Here is a 22,507-nt window from a genome sequence, read left to right on the forward strand (position 1 = left end):
TCTTGCCTCACCTGTAGGAAAGTGGCCACCAGCAGCCCCAGCACCCTACAAAGTAGCAGTTCCAGGGATAGAGCCAGCATCTTCATTGACAGTGGCTTGGATCACGTGGCTTCCCCTGAACCAATCACTGAGGCCAGGGGCCAGGAATGCTCTGATTGGCCAGGCCTGGGTTATGGTCTCACCCCTGGGGTGGAAGGGTCAGAGTTCTATGGACTCAGGATTGTCAGGGAAAGGGTGTCTTCCCTGAAAAAAAATTAAGGTGCCCATCCAGAAGATGGAAGAAATGGATGCGGGGGAGGCAAAAACAAAGAAGATGTCCATGACATTAGGAAGCATTCCTATTGCCTAAGTGGAGCCTTCTGAACGGGATTTGCCACTAGGGATCTGGGGGGAGGAAAATGATGAATAATCCACTTTTCCATTGGAAAAGTCCCAGGCCAGTCTCCAAGGAAGCAGAGTTGCTCATTTCTCTCCTGTGGTGAACTGGTGTGATGAGAAGCTCAGAGTCTGGGCCTTAGTTGTCCATCCCCAAGAAGGGTGGTGTTTCCACGTTCCTGGGACCTCTGAATAGGGCCCGTTGTTGAGGAGGATGTGGCTTTACTGTACCGGGGGTTGAGAAGCCGGCAACTGAGTGAATGACCAGAGAGTATGGTGCCCTTCAGAACAAAGCCTCTTTCTGGTCAAGCTTTGTCATCTCCTACCTGACCTTGTAGGATTTCCTCTACCCTGTGCTCTTACAGGTCCCGTGGGGACTTACTTATGTGATGAGAACTCCTGAGGCTGGGTGTTTTATATCAAAGGCGACTTCCCGAGACCAGTGAAGTGGAGGGCACGGGGCAGCAGACAGCCTCAGGCTCGGCCTCCGCAGCAGAAACTCACACAAAAGGACCCCTGAGGCTGTGTTGTCACCAGATGTCTACAGGCGATGCAGATGACATCGGGGGAGGTGGAGACGGGAGCGCGGGCTGAACCCTTAGCATCCTGCTGAGACAGAACCCAGACTCGGTCAGGAACCAGGCCGCTTCCTGCTTCCTCTGGCAAACCACACCCTTTGTTACCAAATCAGAACCACGTTGCTCCTTCTCTGAACTTAGTTGATGATCATTCATTCATTCATTCATTCCGTCTCTCTATCTTGCAAGACCGAATTGAAGCAGGCCAAGTCTAGGGGTAGCAAAAGCTATTTGCAAAAATCCGGCTGTTTTCTCATTAGATTCTATTTCACATTTTATGGACTGACCAGGAAGCTGATTAGAACTTGAAAGGAAAAACCGTAAGATTGAAGATTTACAAGAAAATGGGAAAATTAGATGGGCCAGATCTCCTTTAACACAGCTGGGAAAACCCCAAACGAATGGCTTTTCTGAACAGCTCAAAGGGACTTAATTCTTTTAAGTTCCAAAACCTAAAAATAATGTATAACTTGGCGGTTCTGTGTTCTAAATGTATAACCCTGATTTCTCACACTGAAGCCCCGTACGTGATTTACCCTTTTCTTGGGGACATAGAATTATTACCCGTCTCTGAGTTACGGTGATACCCCGGTAGCTGTTGAGATAAAGGCCATTTGTCCTGGCACCAAGTAGCACCCCCTCCTGGCTTCTGAGATCTACTGGCCATGTTTTCTAGTCTCCATTCTGTCTTTCCAGGTCCATGGCTCCTCCATGCTGCGGTCAGTGTCCCTGCTCGCCACCATCACCCCTACCCCCCAGGCCCTTCCAGACCATGGGAATTAAGCTCCACATCTATGTATGTTAAATTCTTCTGTAAGGAAGCCGGTCTCTTCTCCCTCCTTTATGTATTTACTCACCAATGTATCTATGTCAGTATGGATCCATGTATACTGATTTTACACTTTGAATTATAATCCAATACTCATTAAATATTTCTTCGCTCAAATTCTTCCAGCCTTGGCCACTGGGAGCTCTTTCAGATTGCTTGCTGTGTCCTTGAGCATCTCCCCACCTTTTCGTTTTGGGCACTTGCTTACTCTCTGCTGTTACAAGATGCACCAGGCTTAGCATGTGTTTTCCCCATCCCAGCCCCAGAATCAAAGTGCTTTTTATTTACACTCCATTTGCCAACTGTTCAGCTCAGTCAGCGAACACCTACCATGAGTAGCAGGCACTCTGCTGGGTGCCAGCACAGCCAGCAATTGGCTGGTAAATATTTAATGACCAGCTCTCTGGAAAAAGTAAAGTACATGGATGCATAGCATAAGGTTTACTGATATAAAGAATGTGTAGCACAGTCTATCCATGTAACAAAATATACAGTACTCTTTCTTGTAAATTCTATATAGCCAGCTGAGTCTCACAGAATGCTTTCATTGACTTTAGGTGAACTCTTGTATCCATAGCCAATTTCTCATTGCAGTTGACGAATGAGAGAGTTCCCAACCTGAGCACTGGTGGGTATTTTTGGATATTTTGGATTTATGAATAATACAAGTGAAAAAAGAAAGATGTTAGAACTTCACATGTTCATCAGTGACATGAGTGACTTTGTTGCTGCATCAGATAATAATTTTTAAATACTGGAAGAACGTTTCCCCAATTTTTTGCTCTATTCATAACATAACGGCTAAGACACAACATGCTTTTGTATAATCTACATTGTTAACATTTTCTCCATTACCGTCTTAAGTCTAGGCAATCAACAAAACAAACAAACAAACAAAATCAAGCTCTACATGAACCACCATTATTAAACCTATTTATAAAACTTTTTAAAAACCAAGCCCTCACTTATAACATTTCCTGATTTCTATGGTGTAATACGCACTCCACGGTCAATTTCCAGCTCCCAATGACACATCCCTGAATACAGAGAAGGAAAGAGAGGTGTGGTAACACATTACTATGTAACATTTCCGACAGAAACATATAGTAGAGTGAAATAACCTCAAGAGCATAGGTAATAATAAAATAGAGTAAAATAATTAGGAAGGGGTGACTTTTAAGTTTGTATACCAATTGTTTCTGATATAATTTAATTGTAAACTTATGTAAGTTAATTCTTATTAATGGCTGTGTTCATCAAGCAGTTGGCAAAATTCCTGGACATTTAACAATCAGTTCTCATGGGCGGGTACCAGCTGGCCCCAGCACTCCTCTGGTACAGCAGTGAACATACCGCAGGTCTTCCCGGATGGAGGCTGGGGTCCTCTGAGCTGCTTCCAGGGCGTGGCATGTACCAGAAAGAATAACACTTCCATAAGACAGTTGTCAGTGTTCCTAGAAAATCCCATTTCTAAGTAGCCCATGCGATGTCTTGTGTTTTTTCACACCATCTAATGTTCATTTCCTTTTTTTAACTTGGAAAATATCCTATCATTCACTAACCAATCGTCTAAGATCCGTTTGTGAGTATGGAAAGCAGGTAATAAATCATGACTTCGAGTAACCTAGAAGTCCTAAGAGCACAGGTATTGGAGTCAAATAGTGTCACCGCTTCCTGGGTGTGAGACCTTGGGCAAGTCATTTAACCTCTCTGAGCTTCAGTTTCTTAATCCACACAATGAGGGGTAAAATGCCTCCTGCAAGATTATTCTGGAGATCAGATGAGACCACATGCATTAAGTGCCCAGCACAGTCTGTGGCACATCTGTGGCTTCTCTACACAGTGGCTCATAGCCGTTGTATTGTCCACAATTACTTACAAATGGCAGAGCACATAACAAGCTCTCCAAGGGCAAGGTCTAAGTTTCCACCTTCTCTGCAGGCTCCAGGGCTTCCTGGCAGAATTCATGTGTACTGTAGGCACTCGATGTGCAAACTACTTCGAATTTTTTTTAGGGTCTCCCGTTCAACTTACACTCTTTTCAGGGTTAGAAGCAGATATTGGGGAAATAACACAAAGAACAAATAGATAATTTGAAAAAAAATGGATAGTGAATTCTTGAGTAAATCATTGACCTGTGTTTATTAAAGCTAATATAAATTCAGCCGTGGATGTGGTCATGGTTAATCCAGGTGGTTGACAACCTGCTTTTTTTTTTTTTTCGGTACACGGGCCTCTCACTGTTGTGGCCTCTCCCGTTGCGGAGCACAGGCTCCAGACGCGCAGGTTCAGCGGCCATGTCTCACAGGCCTAGCCGCTCTGTGGCATGTGGGATCTTCCCGGACCGGGGCACGAACCCGTGTTCCCTACATCGGCAGGCGGACTCTCAACCACTGCACCACCAGGGAAGCCCCAACCTGCTATTTTAAAGGTAGTATGGAAAAGAAATCAGGACTATTACATATGCTACCTCAAAAACAAAACAAAAACCCAACCATGGCAACATACCATATGGTCAGAGAACAGACACAAAGAAAGAGAAAAGGCATTAGCGTGTATTTTTAAACTAAAGTTTCTAAAAACAGACTTGAAGACTTCCCTGGTGACACAGTGGATAAGAATCCACCTGCCAGTGCAGGGGACACAGGTTCGAGCCCTGGTCTGGGAAGATCCCATATGTCGTGGAGGAACTAAGCCCATGCGCCACAACTACTGAGCCTGAGCTCTAGAGCCCACGTGCCACAACTGCTGAGCCCATGTGCCCCAGCTACTGCAGCCCATGCGCCTAGAGCCCACACTCCGAAACAAGAGAAGCCACCACAAGGAGAAGCCTGCGCACCACAACAAGAGTAGCCCCCCGCTCGCCGCAACTAAAGAAAGCCTGCACGTAGCAACGCAAACCCAACACAGACAAAAATAAATAGAATTAAATCTAAAATAAATAAATAATAAAAACAAACTTGTTGATAACTGACCTTGACCCCATGCTTCCTGTACAGCCCAGAGCTAGCTTTTAATGTGAGTCTTCTTCTTATGTTTGCTTTTCTCCCTGCCTGTATCGTTGTAGTTGCCAGCAGCAATTTCTGAGAAAACCTTGACCTTCCCTTTGATAAAGCAAGCCGGGAAACTAGAGAAAACCAACTTTAACCATCCAACTAAAGCTACCCTCAACCAACATGCTTCAGAGAAAAAAAAAAAAAAAAACCTTTATTTTAAAATTTTTAAACCCGAAGAGCTTGGAGTCTCTGCTGCGTTTATACATCTTTGGCTCCTTCCCACTAGGGGCCCTATCGTTCGGGCTCTGTGTGCTGCAAGCAACAGAAACCAGCTCTAGCCAGCCTCAGGGATGGAGCACTTCAGGGTAGCACCCCAGCCAGTGCTCAAAACCAGCTTCCTTATTTTCCCCACCATGTTCACAGCAGCATAGTTATAATAGCCATGAGGTAGAAACCACCCAAGTGCCCATGACGCTTAATGGATAAAAAAAATACAGTCTAAACTGTATGGTGGAATATTATTTAGCCTTAAAAATGAAGGAAGGGCTTCCCTGGTGGCGCAGTGGTTGAGAGTCCGCCTGCCGATGCAGGGGACACGGGTTCATGCCCCAGTCCGGGAGGATCCCGCATGCCGCGGAGCGGCCGGGCCCGTGAGCCATGGCCGCTGAGCCTGCGCGTCCGGAGCCTGTGCTCCGCAACGGGAGAGGCCACAGCAGTGAGAGGCCCGCCTACCACACACACACAAAAATAATAAAATAAAAGAAGGAAATTCTGACATGTTACAACATGGATGAACCTTGAGGGCATTATGCTAAGTGAAATACGCCAGTCACAAAAAGACAGGTACCATGTGATTTCACTTATTTGAGGTACTTGGTACTTAGAGTAGTCCAATTCATAGAGACAGAATGTTGGTCACCACGGGCTGGGTGGCGGAGGGAATGGGGAGTTGTTGTCTAATGGTTAATAGAGTTTACGTTTTGCAAGACGAAAAAGTTCTGGAGATCCATCTCACAGAAATGTGAAAATACTTAACACCACTGAGCTGTATACTTTAAAATGGCTAAGATGATAAATTTTATGTTGCAGGTTATTTACCACAATTTGAAAAATAAATAAACAGCTTCCCACTCTCCATGTCTGGGCTCCACTCCCTCATGCTGGCTGCATTCTGAAGTCCCACCAGGTCACTCCAGATCCTGGTGTCCAGCCAAGTCTTCTCGGGTCTCCTTGGCTCTGATTGGATCACTTGCCCCACCACTGAACCAATCAGTATGTCCAGGGAGTGTGATTGGTTGATTGCTTAGCCCCACCCACAGCAATGGGCCGACAGATTGGGAGGGAGATTCCTGGAATTTCCAGAAGAGCCAGGTGGGTTGCGGCCTGTCCACTACGGCAGTGAACCACTTGAGGCATGAGATATGAGCACTCCCTTTAGCACCCTGGCAGTTAGTGGGCAGTGAGGCACATCTACCTGAGCATCCCAGCACAAAAGGGAATTCCTCCACACTACCCGTGGTCTCTCGATTTGTTTTCTATCAGGCGGGGGTAAAACATATTCAAATTTCCCCCTTCCCACCTTCAGCCCTTTCATTCGATAAATCTTTATTAAATCGATGAGGAAAGGTTGTAGGAATGATTGAGGCAAGACAGCCCCAGAGGAGAGGACGGGAAGGGATAGGATGGATGGAGAAGTGAGTGCAAGGCAGGAGCAGGACACCTCAGCTTCTGAAAGGAGAGAAAGGAAGAAAGCTTAGGTGGAGACCGAGGTGCCCACAGTGGAGAGAAATTCGGATCTTCATATAAGGTAACAGAGTTCTGGAACACTGCCAAGTCCGTTCCTGAAACAGGTTTCAACGGGGCCAGTGTCATCATAAATGCTGGGCAGGGGTCGCCAGGCAATTGGAGTTTGATTTTCCCGAACAGTGTTCTCCCTGACTCCAAAAAAGTCTTCAGGGGAATTCACCGGATTCTTGACTTGGCTGGGAAAGACTGTAGCTAAAAGACTGGTTTGGGAACCTGAGTGAGTGGAGAACCTTCCTCCTGAATACAATCCAGCTGGAGCTATAGGAAGTTCTGTCTGCCAGTGCTCCTATTTCAGAAGCATTCTGTCCTGTTTCTCATTATGTGTCTGCAGTCTGCAGAAAGAGAAACGTGACCGCCACAGGCGGCAAACCTTTGAACTTAGCTTCTTCCTTGAAAAGTGTGTTTTTTTCTGCCAAGAGACTGGGGGCGGGGCAGAGAAGGGAGAGAGAGACAGAGAGGGAAAGAGCTTTCCAGAACCCCAGTCCCACCACCCTCTCCACCACCACCTGAGCTTGGTGAAGTCCTTAACCTCTCCAAGCCTCATTTGTAAGCTAGGAATAAGGAGAGCTCCTCCCCTTCAGGGCTATCGCGAGAAATCGGTGAGTAATTACAGTAAATGGTAGCATTCACGATGTCACGGTTTAACCACTAGGCTCGGGGAGGGATGGCCACAACAGCATTAACCAAGACAAAGCCAGGTGTCAGCACCTCTCAGCATTTGCTTCTCCCTGTGTAGATGGATTTTGATGTGCTCTCTAATGAAAGTAGCTACAGACATCTTCCGCCGGGTCAGATGAAAAAAGGTTCCCTCGATAGATATTTATGGAGCGTCTGCCAAGAATCAGATGTGGCAGATGTTGAGGATCACAGGCTAATGAGCCAGCTGGGTTTCGAGCCAGTTGGGGTGCCTGCCACCCCAAAGCTCTCGGCTTCGGGGAACAGGTGGAATGGGAATGCCAGGGAGACACACAGTGTGGATGTGTGTGTCCTGGAGAGCTGGGCTTGAATCTCAGAGATGTGTTCATTCATTCTTTCAACCAGTATTTAAGGACCTACTGTGTATGTGCCAAGGGTTTATTCTAGGAGCTGAGGATACGGTGCTGAGCAAGGTAGACAAAAAGCTGTCAGCCTCTCAGAGCTCAGAGGTGGCGTTGTACCAGCTCAGACGCTCACTGCCAAATCTGTGGTCCTGGGAAAGTCACTAGGTCTTGCTCAGCCTCGGGCTCATCACAGAGCATCAGGGGTATTAAATGAGGTAATGCATGTGAATCTCTTGACTGGGTGCCTGGCACGAAGGCTGCACCCAATAAATGGTGGTGTGATAGTGTGCAAGGTGACCCATGGTGGGGACCACCATCCCAAATTTGGGGAGAGTGTGGGAGGGATTCTTGGGAGAAGTGACTTACACGCCGAAATCTAGGGCAGCAATTATGTCGCCGGGACAGAAAGGTGAAGACCACCCCAGCTGCTCGTAACCTCCCCTGACCCTCTTGTCTGCCCCTGCAGGTCTCCTTCCCATGGGTGAGGGGCCCAGCACCTTGGCCAAGACCACAGCCACCTTGGGCCACCCAGCAACTGAACCAGTCACCCTCACCACCACAGACCCCCTTCTACCCGGGCATCTGGCCAGCGCCAGTGCAGAGGAGCTGGTCGCAGGGGTCCCCCGAGCCCCCCATGGTCCCACCAGCCTCCCACAGGCGGCCCGTGAGTGCCAGCGAGAAGATGTTCTCCTTCAAGGTGGACAGAGCCGCCCACAGCGTTCCCATCATCAGGCAAGGTACTCATGGGTGCTTCCTTGGCGGCTTAGGGGAGGGGCTTTTGCTAGGAGGATGGGTCTCAGTTTCTGCTTTCCCCTTTTTTTAAAAATTTTTATTGAGGTGCAGTTGATTTACAGTGTTGTGTTAGTTTCAGGTATGCAGCACACTGAATCTGTTCAACATATACATGTATCCACTCTTTTTTAGATTCTTTTCCCATATAGACCATTACAGAGTATTGAGGAGAGTTCCCTGTGCTATCCAGTAGGTCCTTCTTAGTTATCTCTTTTATGTATAGTATTGTGTATGTCAATCCCTCTCTTCCAATTTCCCTCCCCCCTCTTATTCCCGGTAACCATAAGTTTATTTTCTACATCTGTAACTCTATCTCTGTTTTGTAGATAAGTTCATTTGTACCTTTTTTTAGATTCCACATATAAGCAATATGGTATGATATTTGTCTTTCTCTGGCTTTTGCTTATGTTCTCTGGTTCTGAAGTAGAACATAATCAAATGTGAAAAAATTGGGATAAGCAGAAAGTTAGAAAACAGTAAAAGATAAGCTGTCACCCTTATCACCAGAATTCTCCCTGTTGACTTTTTGGTACAAACTCCTCCAAGACTGTGCTCTGCCCATCTGCACACATCAGTACCTCTGTGGTGAGTGTGTGTGTGTGTGTGTGTGTGTGTGTGTGTGTGTGTTTGTACATATATATGAATATATATGAATTTGTATCAGAATCTAAATTTATATACTTCAACTCAGATGTACAGACATATTGGTAACTGAAATCCCTCTTGCCTTAGGAGGTTTTTAAATATTTTATTACCATTTTACAGGTAAGAGGAGACTGAGGCTTATGGAGAAAATTACTTCTCCGGAGGTTATGTATTCACTCTAATCTAAAATAACGCTTTTCAGTCAAATTTAAGGCTGGTTATCTCAGTGACTGTCACTCACAGCCTGGTCACTTTGGGGACACACAGCCATCAGGGTTTCCTTCTCCCCCCTCCCCCCCAGAAGGCCTCATGGCACTTGGGGAGGAGACTTCCTGTTTGTCACCATCCTCTTGGCCTTGCCAGGCTTACTGGCAGAGTAGCTGGGTCGACTTAGTCCCTGGCATGATTCCCAGGTTTCTTCTGTGGCCACTGGTGTGAAGGTCCCATTCTCTGTTTTCTGTGTCCCAGCCCCAGACCCCTCTGAGTCCCCAGGTCTCTCGATGCCTCCACACCCTTCCCTGGTCTCACTCAGGACCACTCACCTAGTCACTTCCCTCAGCCATTCAAATAATAGTTATTATTCTGAAATAAACAGACTAAGGAGCAAATGAAAGGTATCTCTGCAGTTTACATCATCATCATCATCATCTAAGGAACGCTCATGTACCAACCACCCAAGTTAAGAAATTACTCAGCCATTTCCCCCCAGCATTTTTTTTAAATTTAATTTTATTTATTTCTTTATTTATGGCTGTGTTGGGTCTTCACTTCTGTGCGAGGGCTTTCTCCAGCTGCGGCGAGCAGGGGCCACTCTTCATCGCGGTGCGCGGGCCTCTAACCATCGCGGCCTCTCTTGTTGCGGAGCACAAGTTCCAGCCGTGCAGGCTCAGTAGTTGTGGCTCACGGGTGCAGCTGCTCCGTGGCATGTGGGATCTTCCCAGACCAGGGTTCGAACCTGTGTCCCCTGCATTGGCAGGCAGACTCTCAAACACTGCGCCACCAGGGAAGCCCCCCACCCAGCATTTTAATGTGAAAACGTTCAAACATACAGCAAAGCAAAAATAATTTTACAGAGACACCTCTCCTCCTAATTCTACCGCTAACACTTTGCTGTACTCTTTATTACATTTCTGTCTACCCATCCTTCTTGTCCTGCATTAATCCATCTTATTTTTTGGATGCATTTCAAAATAAATAGCACACATCTGTAGTCCTCCCCCTAAATGTTTTAGCACATATACCATTAACTAGAACTCAACATGTTTTGTCTCCTTCATGTAAAATGAACACAGAATGTGTATTAGTTATCATGATTGCATAACGAATTCTCCCCAAACGTAGCAGCCTAAAGCAAAATCAAACATGTGTTATCATCTATACGGTTTCTGTGGGGTCAGGAATTTGGCAGCAGCTTAGCAGGACGGCTGTGGCTCAGGGTCCCTCGTAAGGCTGCAGTCATCTGAAGGCTTGACCTGGGCCAGAGGATCCACTTGGAACACGGCTGCTCACATGGGTGTCAGCAGGAGGCCCCGGTTCCTCACCACATGGGCCTCCCCAGAGAGTGGCTCGAGCGTTCTCATGACACGGCAGCTGCTCCTCCTGAGCAAGTGATCCTGGAGGACAAGATGGAAATGGCAACATCTCTTGTGACTAAGCCTCAGAAGTCATGCTCTGTCATTGTTGCAATATCCTGATGGTTACCCAGGGCGTCACCCTCCAGTGTGGGAGAAGACTACACATGGGCCTGAAGACCAGGAGGCGGGGATTATCAGCAGTCATCTTGGAGGCCGGCTACCACAGCCTGCCCTCGGGTCCTCAATGATTCACACTCCTCCTCCTCTCTCCCGAGGCCCCCCAAAATCTCACCCCAGTAACAGCATCGGCTCAAATTCCAGAATCTCGTCTAAATCAAGTCCAGGTACAGATGGGGCTCATGGGTGTAGTACGTTACGTTCAGCTCATCAAGTACTACTTCCAGAAATCTGAAGACCTCTGAACAAAGGGTCTGTCCCTCACACACCCAGCACATATTGGTGGGACAGACATAGCATCACTGCTACATACACTCCTCTTGTTCCAAAAGAAGAAAAACAGGAAACACACAGGAGTCCCTGGCCCAAAGCAGTTCTGAAGTCCAGCTGGGAAAATATCGGCAGTTCCTTGACTGGGCTTCAGTCCAACTCTTGCCCAGAAATGACTTTCCAGGGCTCTTGGCTCTGCCCCTGGTCCGTGAGTTCCGCCTTCTGAGTCGTCCTCCCTTTCCTATGAAAGGTGTCCCATGGATGTGGCTGCATAGTTTTATAGCCTGCTTCCTGCCTGTAGAAGCTTGGGGGTCCAGACGCTTCTTTGACTTTTGTGGGTCTCTGTCAGTCTGAGTTGGCAGTGCTTCTTATTGGGGTTCATCCTATCAGACAAAAACCACGCCCACAGACTTTTTTGTCACAAGCCCTTCCACCATGGGCTTCTGCAAAGACTGACAAAGGACAGAAGTTTCTTAGAAGCCCAGTTCTTTGACCGAAGGGTTCTCTTGGACACTGCCCTGGATCTGTATTCTTAACAAAGGATTTTACAACCACACCCTCAGCTTCTTCTCTGGACTGTGTTTTCTTGAGAGTGCCCTTGATTTGATCTTTGCCCAGAACCTGTTTCTTACATTTCATTTGCCACCTGGAGAGGCAGGGAATTTTCAAGCCCAGAACATTGCCCTGATTTAACAGCCCTTCCTTTAACTGTCTCTCCCGCTCACATTTCACTATAAGTAGCAAGATGTAACCAGGCAGCACCTTCCAAGACTCTGTCTGGGACTCTCTCTAGCTAGACCACTCAGCCTCATCACAAACATTTTCTACCTTCCTCATGACCACAGGCAACGTGTTAGGAAACCTTCTGCCACCACCTGACAAGGATCCCTTAACCCCAGTAACATTTTCCTCGGAACCCTTCCCTCACGGCCTCCTCAAAGGCCATCGGGCCTCTACTAAGACTATTCAGGCTTTCTCAAAGACTCTTGGCCAAAGTCCTCCAGCTTCTGGCCACTGTTCCATCCCAAACCACTCCACATTGTAGGGTTTTTGTTAAATTTTGCACCACTCCTGGTGCCCAAACCTGTATTTGCTACTTATTGTTGCATAACAAATTACTGCAGGATGTAATGGCCTAAAACAACAGTAAACATTTATTATCTCATAGCTTCTCTGAGTCAGGAAGTTGGGAATGGCTTAGCTGGGGGATTCTTGCTCAGGCTTGTCCATGAGGTGGCAGTAATGGTGGTGGCTGGGCCGTGGTCCTCTAGGGGCTTGTCTGGGGCTGGAGGACCCACCTCTAGGATGGGTCACTCCCATGGCTTTTGGTAAGAGGCCTCAGTTCTTCACTAAGTGCACCTCTCCATACGTTGCTTGAGCATCCTCAAGCTGCCAGCTCCTCCAGACAAGTGGTCCTAGAGAGTGAGGCAGAAGCTGCAATGTCTTTTAGGATCTAACCTCAGGAATCAAACTGTGTCATTTCTGCAATATCCTTGGTTACATAGAGAAGCTTTGTTACAGACTGAATTGCATTCCCCCAAAATGCATATGCTGAGGCCTCAATCCCAATATCGCAGAATGTGACCATATTTGGAGATAGTGTATTGAAATAGATGAGTAAGTTAAAATGAGATGATTGGGTGGGCCCTAATCCAAGGGCTGGTGTCCTTGTAAGAAGAGAGAGAGAGACGCCAGGGATGCACGTGCACAGAGAAAAGGGCATGTGAGGACACAGCAGGAAGGTGGCCGTCTGCAAGCCAAGGAGAGAGGCCTAACCCTGCCCACACCTTGATCTTGGACTTCAGCCTCCAGAACTGTGAGAAAATGAATTTCTTTTGTTAAGACCTCCTGTGGTGTTTTCTTATGGCAGCCCCAGCTAACTAATATAAAGTCCATCCAGTATTGGAGAGGATGATGCAAGGGTCTGAATACCAGGAGACAAGAATCAGTGGGGCCATCTTGGAGACTGGCTACCACACCATGAAAGGTGTAGATCTTGAATGTGCTCACTGAGTTTTGCCAGTCGTGCACAACTATGTAACCCAAATTCCTATCAAGATATAGAACGTTACCATCACCCCAGAAAGTTCCCTCATGTCCCTCCCCAGTCAATTCCCAGCCCCAGGCCCCAGAGGCACCCACTCTTCTGAATTCTTTTCCAGCCATGGATTAGATATTCCTGTTCTAGAATCTCAAGTACACAGAACCATGTAGTACATGTTCCTTTGTGGAAGGCTTTTTTCACTCAGCATAGTATTTCTGAGATTCATTCATTTTGTTGTATGCATCATGTTCTGTCTTATGAACATATATACAGGGTTTTTGGAGGGATTTTTAATGTGTCCTTTGGACACATGGCACATGGGCTGTTTCTTTTCTTTTTTTCACTCCGCCATTTAAATTTTTCCACTGTAATCACTGGTTTCTCCAGTGCCATGCTGAACTTGGGGCTTCTCTGAAGGACTTGGATTCCCCCTGGAGAAATGAAGGATGAGTCGTATGGCTTAGAGTCCCTCACATCTACCTGGGCTCTATCTCCTCAGCCTCTCAGCCAGGTCTTATGTTTCCAAACGTTTGCCCTCGTTCCCCTGACACTCTCGCCATCCTCAGAAAAGGACTTTCATCTTCCCGTGTCATGGGGAGTTCCTTTCTGTCTGGGCCTCTCTACTCCACGCTTTAGAGAAAACTCTGTGCTCCAGTCCTCCATGCTGTCTCTTGACAGAAAACACCTCTTTTTAAGGGTTCCGAGAAAGCTCTTTCCTCTCTTAGCAAAGCTGGGCTCTTCCAATTAAATTGGTTTACTGTTAGACTGTCGCCTTGCTTTAGACTTGAAAAATTCTATTTGAAAACCCAAAGCCAAGGATTTATTTACTGCAGATCAGGTCAGGGTTTCTCAATCTTGGCACAGTGACAGGTGGGTCGCATAACTCCTTGTTGAAGGATCTGTCCTGTCCACTGTAGAGTGTTTAGCAGCATCCCTGACTCCTACCCACCAGAGATACCAGTAGCAACACCACCCGCCCCCCCCCAACTGTGGTTCTCAAAAATGTCTCCAGACATTGTCAAAAATGAAAATGTTGGGCCTCCCTGGTGGCGCAGTGGTTGAGAGTTCGCCTGCCGATGCAGGGGATACGGGTTCGTGCCCCGGTCTGGGAGGATCCCATATGCCGCGGAGCGGCTGGGCCCGTGAGCCATGGCCGCTGAGCCTGTGCGTCCGGAGCCTGTGCTCCGCAACGGGAGAGGCCACAACAGTGAGAGGCCCGCGTACAGCAAAAAAAAAAAAAAAGAAAAAAAAAGAAAATGTCATTTTGCCTGGGGGAAAACTCACCCTGTTCTAGTTAATACTCATCCTTCCTGTACCACAAGGCAATAAAGCGTCAGCTCCAAGGCCAAATCTTAATGGCAAGAGCTCATGGGAGGTGGGGAAGAATTACTGAGAAAAGAAAATATGTGGAGTGACTTATTAAAATAGCATCTTGATTCATATATATATATATATTTTTCCCAATAATAGGATCATATGAACCTAACATAGGTAACCTTCTTTTTTTTTCTTTTTTTGGCCGTGCCGCTCAGCTTGCAGGATCTTTGTTCCCCAGCCAGGGATGGAACCTGTGCCCCCTGCAGTGGAAGCACAGAATCCTAATCACTGGACTGCCAAGGAATTCCCTACCTGATTTTTAAAATTCAATAATATGTCATAAACATCTTCCCACTTCAATACATTGACTACATAGTGGTTAAAAGCATAGGCTCTGAATCCAACAAACTTAGGTTCATCCCTTGACTCTACCACTTACCAGCTGTGTGTCCTTGAGCAGGTGACTTGCCGTCTCTGTGCCTCATATCTCTCACGTATAAAATGGAGATGGGAATAATGCCTATCTCACTGGGTTGTTATGAAGACGAAATCGTATCCTGCCTGTAAGTGCTGAGCACAGCGCCTGGTGCATAGCGAACATTCAGTAAATATTAAAATATTTAATATTTTAATATTTAAATTTTAAATTTTACAATCTTAATTTAAATATTTTAAAATTTTAATATTTAAATTTTAAATATTAAAATTTAAAAATTAAGTTATTACCTAACCGTGATTGTTATTTAACTTTTATTTACAACTTACAATGTCTGAAAGACACAGTTAAGGTGCACACATACTGCCCCTGCTGCAGACTGGTGATTATTGGAGCGCACCAGGACAGCTGGGGGTTGTTAAAATATTAAAGTAACTCCCCTGCCTTTTGGCCAACAGCTCATGCCCGAAAATTCTTAAAGTGCCTGCATCCCCATATCCGCCGTCCCACCGCCCCAGCCCTCCCGACTCTCCCTGGGGCTTCTCCCCACTGGGACCTCCGAAGGATCCAGCATCTAGAGTTAAGCCAGTTTGGTCATACATGGCCCTTAGGTTCTTTTTGATAAATAACAGTAGCCGGTAAAGAAGTTTGGGGCAGGTGAGGGGTAACTGCTCCCGCACCTCCCTGCCTGGGTGTAAGGAAAGCAAGTCTCAGAGCAAATTCTAGCCCCACAAAGACTTTGAGTAAACACACCTTCCCCAGTAAAGAGACCCCATCGATCAGCCTGTTCTGTAAGTTTGATGAAGTCCCCCCTCCGGCCATCATCTTGCAGGGAAGCGTCCCTCAAGACAGCCACGACAGGGTCGTAGAGGCAGCCGGAGTCACCCCTTGAGATGGCATCAGATGCCAGAACTCTAAGCTGAGACTGGACAGGGGCCCATTTAGGGTCAGACCCCGAGGCCCTCCCTGGGGACACAGGCCAGTCAGTACCTTCCTCCAGTGAGAGCCGATTTCTTGAGGAATATGAAAACAGATGAAATCTTCCTCCTGAAAACTCAGTTTCCAAATTGAGATACACAATCAGTGTCAAATAAACCCCAGATTTCAAAGGCTTCATGCCTCGCAGAAAAAGAATATAAAATATCTCCATATTTTTTGTCGATCACGTGTTGAAATGATGCTTTTTAATGTATTGGGTTAAATAAAATTGATCATTAAAAATTCCTCTCTTCTTTTTACCTTTTTAACGTGACTACGAGAAAATTGAAAATTGCATTCTGTAGCTCCCTTATTTCTCTATCAGGCACTGCTGCTATAGTCAGTTAGGACTTTGCTGCTCAGGATCCAAGAGAGTCAGATGGGGGCAGTGAGCTTCAAATAAAAGTTTTCTAATCATGGACCTAGTTGGGAGGTGGAGGGAGAGAAAATGGGCAGCTGCTGAAGTTCCAGGCCCTTCTGTGCCTCGTGCCCCAGGAAACACTGTGGCCAGGGCTGCTCATTCAACACGCAAGGCTGTGCATTCTCTGGGCACCACAGGCCATCAGCTATGTCCACTAGAGGTTCTGGGGTCCACAAAGAGGTTTGAGACCTGGCTGGGGGGCAGGGATCTTTGACTCTAAAATGCATAAATAAAAAATACAGAAGCAAAATGAATAAATGATGAATGTCCACAAACATGACAGTGCGTGCTTCATTCATCATTAATGTTAATACTCATTAAAGTTTCATCACCACTGAAAACAATTTGTTCAGTTTCTCACTTCACAAGAAGATAAGAATGTGCAGTGACTGTCCAGAAACCATAGTCACTTGGAAATTTAAAATATGCTGCTTGGGCCCAAGTGATCTCACACGTAGAATTATAGAAATCTTTACAAACGTTTCTACACCAATAAAAAGAAATGTATTCAGTGTTGATGTGAGTGAATTGCGAGATGTCTGATGTGATACAGAGTGGGGTCCCCAAACACAATGCCATAATCCCTGAAAGTCATATAAAAAGGCCTTGTAATACTGGGGTAAATAAGAAAAAATATAGGAAAGCTTAAATGGCTATCAAGTGGATCCTAGTTAAACACGTTTGGCACACTTGGACAATGGACCACAATGCTACCCTGGAAAAGAACCAAGTACAGCCTCAAATACTGACATGGGAAGATGTTTCTGATATTGTTAGCTGAAAAGTAAGCTGGATAAGAATCTCTGACATGTAAATGCATTTTTGTTTTTTGAAAAGATTTCACTGCAATAAAAAAATATATAGCTAATGTTTAGTGCTAAATGCTCTACTTGAGGGGTCAGCAAACTTTTCCTGTAAAGAGCCAGATAGTAAATACTTTAGGATTTGTGGGTCACATGGTCTGTGCTGCAACTACTCAGCTCTGCCTTTGTAGCTGGGAAGCAGCCATAAATAATATGTAAATGATCACTGTGGCTATGTTGCAATAAAACTTTATTTACAAACATAGCCAGAATTCCAGATTTGGCCACAGGGCCATAGTTTGCCAACCCCTGCTCTATATCATTATTCTATTTAATCTCCAGATAGCCCTTTATAACAGAGACTATCAGGGATCCTGAATTATGTATGTGGAAACGAAGGCTTAGAGAGAGCAAATGACTTGCCCAAGGTCCTCAGCTCTTAGGCAGCATAGAAAAAAGTCTGGAAAGAGACACACCACAGTGCATCAGTGCAGTTAACGCTGGGGAAGAGAAATGAGGCAGCTCTTACCCTTTCCAGTCCTCCTGTAATGCTTTCAGTGCATAAGTCTCATGAATGTGAAGGTTAATCTGAAAATATTCTTTAAGACTTTGGGGAAACTCACTGTCTCCTCTGCATTCTCTGTTGACCTTGTGTGTTAGTGTGGACCAACGCCGCGGAACTGTCGGAACAATCAGTGGCCGAGGAAGTTCCTGGGACAGGGCCCTACAGAGAAATTTTTGTGGACCAGGACCTGTCCCAGCACGATAAGGTGAGGGGTCTCGGGGAAGCACAGAGCTACAGCAGCAAGAGGGACCATGGAGAGATTGCCACTGCCTCTTGTTCTCTGTGTCTCAAGGACTGTCCCTTTTTCCTACTTCCAAGAAACCACCTCTTCCTCCCAAGACATTCAGCCAGGTTTGGCCACTGCTCATTTTATCCCAAATAACATCTACAACTACAAGGTACTGAGCACCTACTGTGTGCTGGGCCATGTCCTGTGCACTTGACATTTATTAGCTCGTTAATCTTCACCATCTTCAAACTAGATTTTATCAGCCTCACTTCGCAGATTAGGAAACTGAAGCTCAGAGAGGTTCAGTGATGTGTTCAAGGCTGTCCAATGCAAGGAGCAGTGTTAAGATTCAAAGCGAGGTCTGGTTAGCTTCTCAGCGGGTACTTCTAACTCCCACACAGTAATCACTTGGTCAACCTTCAGGGATGGAACAGTGACGCAAAAACACGTTCCTTGCAGGAGGACGTGAGCCCTGAAGTCAGGGAGGCGTGGGCCGAGAGACTCGTTAAAGAACCAGAGAGGTTTAAAGCAGGGATGCGAGCAGAACAGGTGGATTCAAGCCATCCTGGGAAGGGCCCAGGTCAATTTCTCCCCACTTAGACACGACTCGAAAGTTACTCTAAAAGAAGCAGTCTATAATATCTCGCTTTCCTTCAGGGCCAGGGCCTGCTCCTGCAGCAATTCTCAGAGTTTGTGAGGAGCAGGCCTACCTGAGGTTCTTGTCAGACACGGAAATCCAAACCTTCAGGAGGCAGGGGGTTCCAACCCAGGCATCCTGGGACCAGACTCTGAAAAATGTTGCAGAAAGGCGAGAAGCCACACTCAGATTCTGTATTTATCGCTGTGTAACAAGCCATCCCAAAACTTAGCGGCTTCCAACAGCAATTCATTATTCCCCAGAATCTATGGGTTGACCTGGAAGGTTCCTTTGCTCGTGTCCCCTGGCCTCACTCATGCGGCTTCAGTAAGCCGCTTGCTTGGCCAGGCTGGTGGTCGGTCTCCATTGGCCTCCTTCCCACATCTAGGGCCTCAGCCAGGACGCCTGGACTGGTGCGCCCCTTTGTGCATGTGGTTTTTCATCACAGCACGGTGGTCTCAGGGTTCCCAGGGGGCCAGAGCAGAAGCTGCACAGCCTGTAAGAACTTGCCTGGAGATCATGCAGCATCACTTCCACTCCATTCCGTTGGTTAAAGCTAGTCACGGGGCCAGCCCAGACTAGAGGGTGGGGAAATAGACTGGATGGCAAAACTGCAAAGTATTTGTAGCCATTTTTCAACCTGCCTCAATTTTAACTTGGAAATATAGTGCAACCACTATAATTTTTTTCTATTTATAGAAAATGTTTATAAGCCATTTATCATTTTTTCTATTTATAATAGAAATAATTCTTTCTCTTTATAAGTCGTTTATACCCTGACTTGCCAGGACTCCTTCAAGTGACAATAAACAAATTAGCTTGAGGGGGAGCATTGATTAGCTCATCTTATTGGAAAATTTAAAGGGCCACTAGCTTCAGGTATGGCTAGATCCAGGAGCTTGAATAATGTCATCAGAACACCTCCCCACTACCAACTTCTCCCCTCTGTTTCCCTCAGTGTCTGGCTTTCTTCATAAGGCTGGCTTTGTGTGTTAGAAAAGACAAACTCAGGCAAACAAGCCTACATGATCCAAAAGAAGGCAAGATCCTCTCCCTCTGTAATCGATGTGTGAAATCTCTGATTGACCAGCTTGGGCCACATGCACATGGGGAGGTGGGACAGGAAGGAGCAAGGCACATGACTGACAGTCCTACCCAGACCAAATGGAAGGAGGAACACTCCCTCCAAGAAGGGCAAGGGGACTCTCAGCAGGAAAGCAGAACCCACAGCTGTCCACTGCCCTCTGCAAACTTCTTATATTCCAGCACTGGCACGGGGCCTGGCACTTAGTTGCTGCCCGATGAATGTTTGTTGCATGAAAAATGAATAAGCACCTGGCTGATCATAACAGGGTGAAACAGGGGAAACTGCCCAGGAGTAGGGAATATGTCTGATGCTCTCTCTTGAAGTTTTGCCACCAACTTTCACAAGGACCCAAAGGAAGGCCCCTGGCAGCAGCTGGCAATGTCAGACAGGCTTTCTCATGAGCGAGACCCTGTCCTTCCCCAGGTCACGGAGCTAGCAGATCGTGAGGCTGACTGGACGGCTCTCCTGGGAATGAGCTGGCTCAGAAATTGCCCGTTTACCTCCTCGGGTGACTGCTTTGGAAAAGGCCTCTGGGGAAATTTTTCTTCTTCTTCTTCTTCAGTTTTTCTGACATTTTATTGATAATGTCTGGTGAGAAGTTTGGGGGATTTTTTTTTTTCCTTTTTTGGAAAACCTAACCAATTCTTTGGCTGCAGAGCTTTATCACTGGAGAGATGGAGGACAGGGTTAATTATACCTGTGGGTACAGTCTACCAGCAATTTTGTTTTTCCAGCCGAAAGTTTACATGAGCCCATGCAAATAAGTCACTATTCCTGTCTCATTTACTTTCCAGATTGAGTTACCTGGAAAAAATTCATACATGAATAGCCAAAAGAGGCAGGAAATATTAGAAGAGAGGAAAGGGAAAACAAATAGTTAAGAATGTTTTAAGTTAAAACAAATAACCCTCATTATAGGCAGAATGTGGTCAAGCAGAATGTTGTTTTCCTAACTACCTTTCCTAGGTCCCCAGTGTGCTAGGCTGAATATTATAAATGAAAACACTCTAAGTAAACTTTCTAGCAACAAAAGTTCCCAAGTGGGATGGTTGTTCTTAATATGAAAGTCTAATTCTCGGGGAAAGGAAAGTGTCCGTACCTGTGAGGTATAGACATCCATTACAGGAGTCTATAAACAATTACCTCATTTTAACCCAATTCTTGTCTCTATGAGATTTTCGAAGTGACAGAGATAGCCTTGAAAGTCTGCTTTTTCCCTCCCTGCCTGCCCTCACCTTCCCAAAGAATGATACCATATTTTTCCTGTATTTCTTTAAATGGGCTCAGCCTTACACCCAGACTCACACCTAGTAAATTTCCCATCTGTCCTCCACCCAGGATGAAATAATTCTGCTGCTGGGAAAAGAAGTCAGCCGTCTCTCCGATTTTGAACTTGAATCTAAATACAAAGACACCGTGATAGCAAGCCTGCAGAACCAAGTGGCCAACCTGAGCCAGAAGCTGTTGGAAACAGCTGCCTCCAGGCAGAAGGAGAGGGTGATCCCGCCCAAGTTTCAGGTTCTGCATGAAGAGGACGATGCCCAACAGAGAGAGATCCAGAGCTTGAAAAACCAGGTAGGGCTCAGAGACAAGTGGGTCGGGGCCTTGGGGTCACAACACAGGGTGACAGCTCTCAGGTAGAGCCTGGGGGGAGCCACCCGGGTAGTTAGAAATGGGCAGTGAGCACAGCATGGTGAGGAGTACAGTTCCAGGGAGTGGAGGGTTGGCAAGTTTCTAGCCTTGTAAGAACAATATTAGATTTCATTAAGTGCCTACCATGTTCAGGCCCCGGTGCAGGTGCTTTGGGTGCATTAGCTTATTTATTTATTTATTTATTTTATTTATTTATTTATGGCTGCATTGGGTCTTCGTTGCTGTGCACGGGCTTTCTCTAGTTGCAGTGAGCAGGGTCTACTCTTCACTGTGGTGCATGGGCTTCTCATTGCAGTGGCTTCTCTTGCTGCAGACCATGGGCTCTAGGCACGTGGGCTTCAGTAGTTGCAGCATGAGGGCTTCAGTAGCTGTGGCTCGCGGACTCTAGAGTGTAGGCTCAGTAGTTGTGGCCCACGGGCATAGTTTCTCCACAGCATGTGGGATCTTCCTGGACCAGGGCTCGAACTCCTGTCCCCTGCATTGGCAGGGGGATTCTTAACCACTGCACCATGAGGGAAGTCCCCTCATTAGCTATTTAAACCTCAGTCTTCTGACACATGCCATTCTACAGATGAGGAGACTGAGGCACGCTCAGCGATGCCGAGGAGCTTGGTACAGCTTGCACAGCAAGTGAGAGACAGTGATGTGATTTGGGCTCAGCTCTGCCACCTTGTACACCTCATGCTTTCACACCCACTTTGCATTTCCACCCAACTCGTGTCGCTTCACTGACCACTTCTCACACCCACCCGGACCCAGCCAGAAAGAGCTGGAGATGGGGAGAAGGAACCCCACAGTGTTCCAAACACTGAGGCCTTTATCAAACCCTGAAGGCAGCTGCTGGTTCATTTATAGGGAATTTCACCAAAAAATCTCCACCCAGAATGTCTGGATTTACCAGTCAACTTCCTTCCTCCTGAAACTAAATCCAAAAGAAAAAAAAATTTTTTTTTAAGTTTTAAAGAACTACTTTAAAATTGGCCACTGATCTTGTACATAAATTATATCTCAACAACGTTGATAAAAAAGCAATTGGAAATTGATGAATTTTGGCCTCAGTGCATAATTCTGCTTAAAACTGTAGTCAGATTTGGTTCAACATGACGGAGTAGAAGGACATGCTGTCACTCCCTCTTTCGAGAACACTGGAATCACAACTAACTGCTGAACAATCATCGACAGGAAGACACTGGAACTCACCAAAAAAGATACCCCACATGCAAAGACAAAGGAGAAGGTGCAATGAGACAGTAGG

General features: G+C 46.4%; 1 protein-coding gene across 1 annotated transcript in view; it reads left to right on the top strand.

The window, feature by feature from the left end:
- Positions 1–22,507, top strand: part of LOC309808897 (forkhead-associated domain-containing protein 1-like) — a gene marked incomplete at both ends in the record, with an annotated part of 79,240 nt that overhangs the window by 27,494 nt on the left and 29,239 nt on the right. The window contains 3 exons of the mRNA XM_082629468.1: positions 8,091–8,361; positions 17,742–17,851; positions 20,938–21,174. Of these exons, the coding sequence (XP_082485594.1) occupies positions 8,091–8,361; positions 17,742–17,851; positions 20,938–21,174 (618 nt within the window). The remainder of the gene's footprint in view (positions 1–8,090; positions 8,362–17,741; positions 17,852–20,937; positions 21,175–22,507) is intronic.

Source organism: Mesoplodon mirus, assembly GCF_964341445.2.
Source record: "Mesoplodon mirus genome assembly, chromosome: 7".
NCBI lineage: Eukaryota > Metazoa > Chordata > Mammalia > Artiodactyla > Ziphiidae > Mesoplodon > Mesoplodon mirus.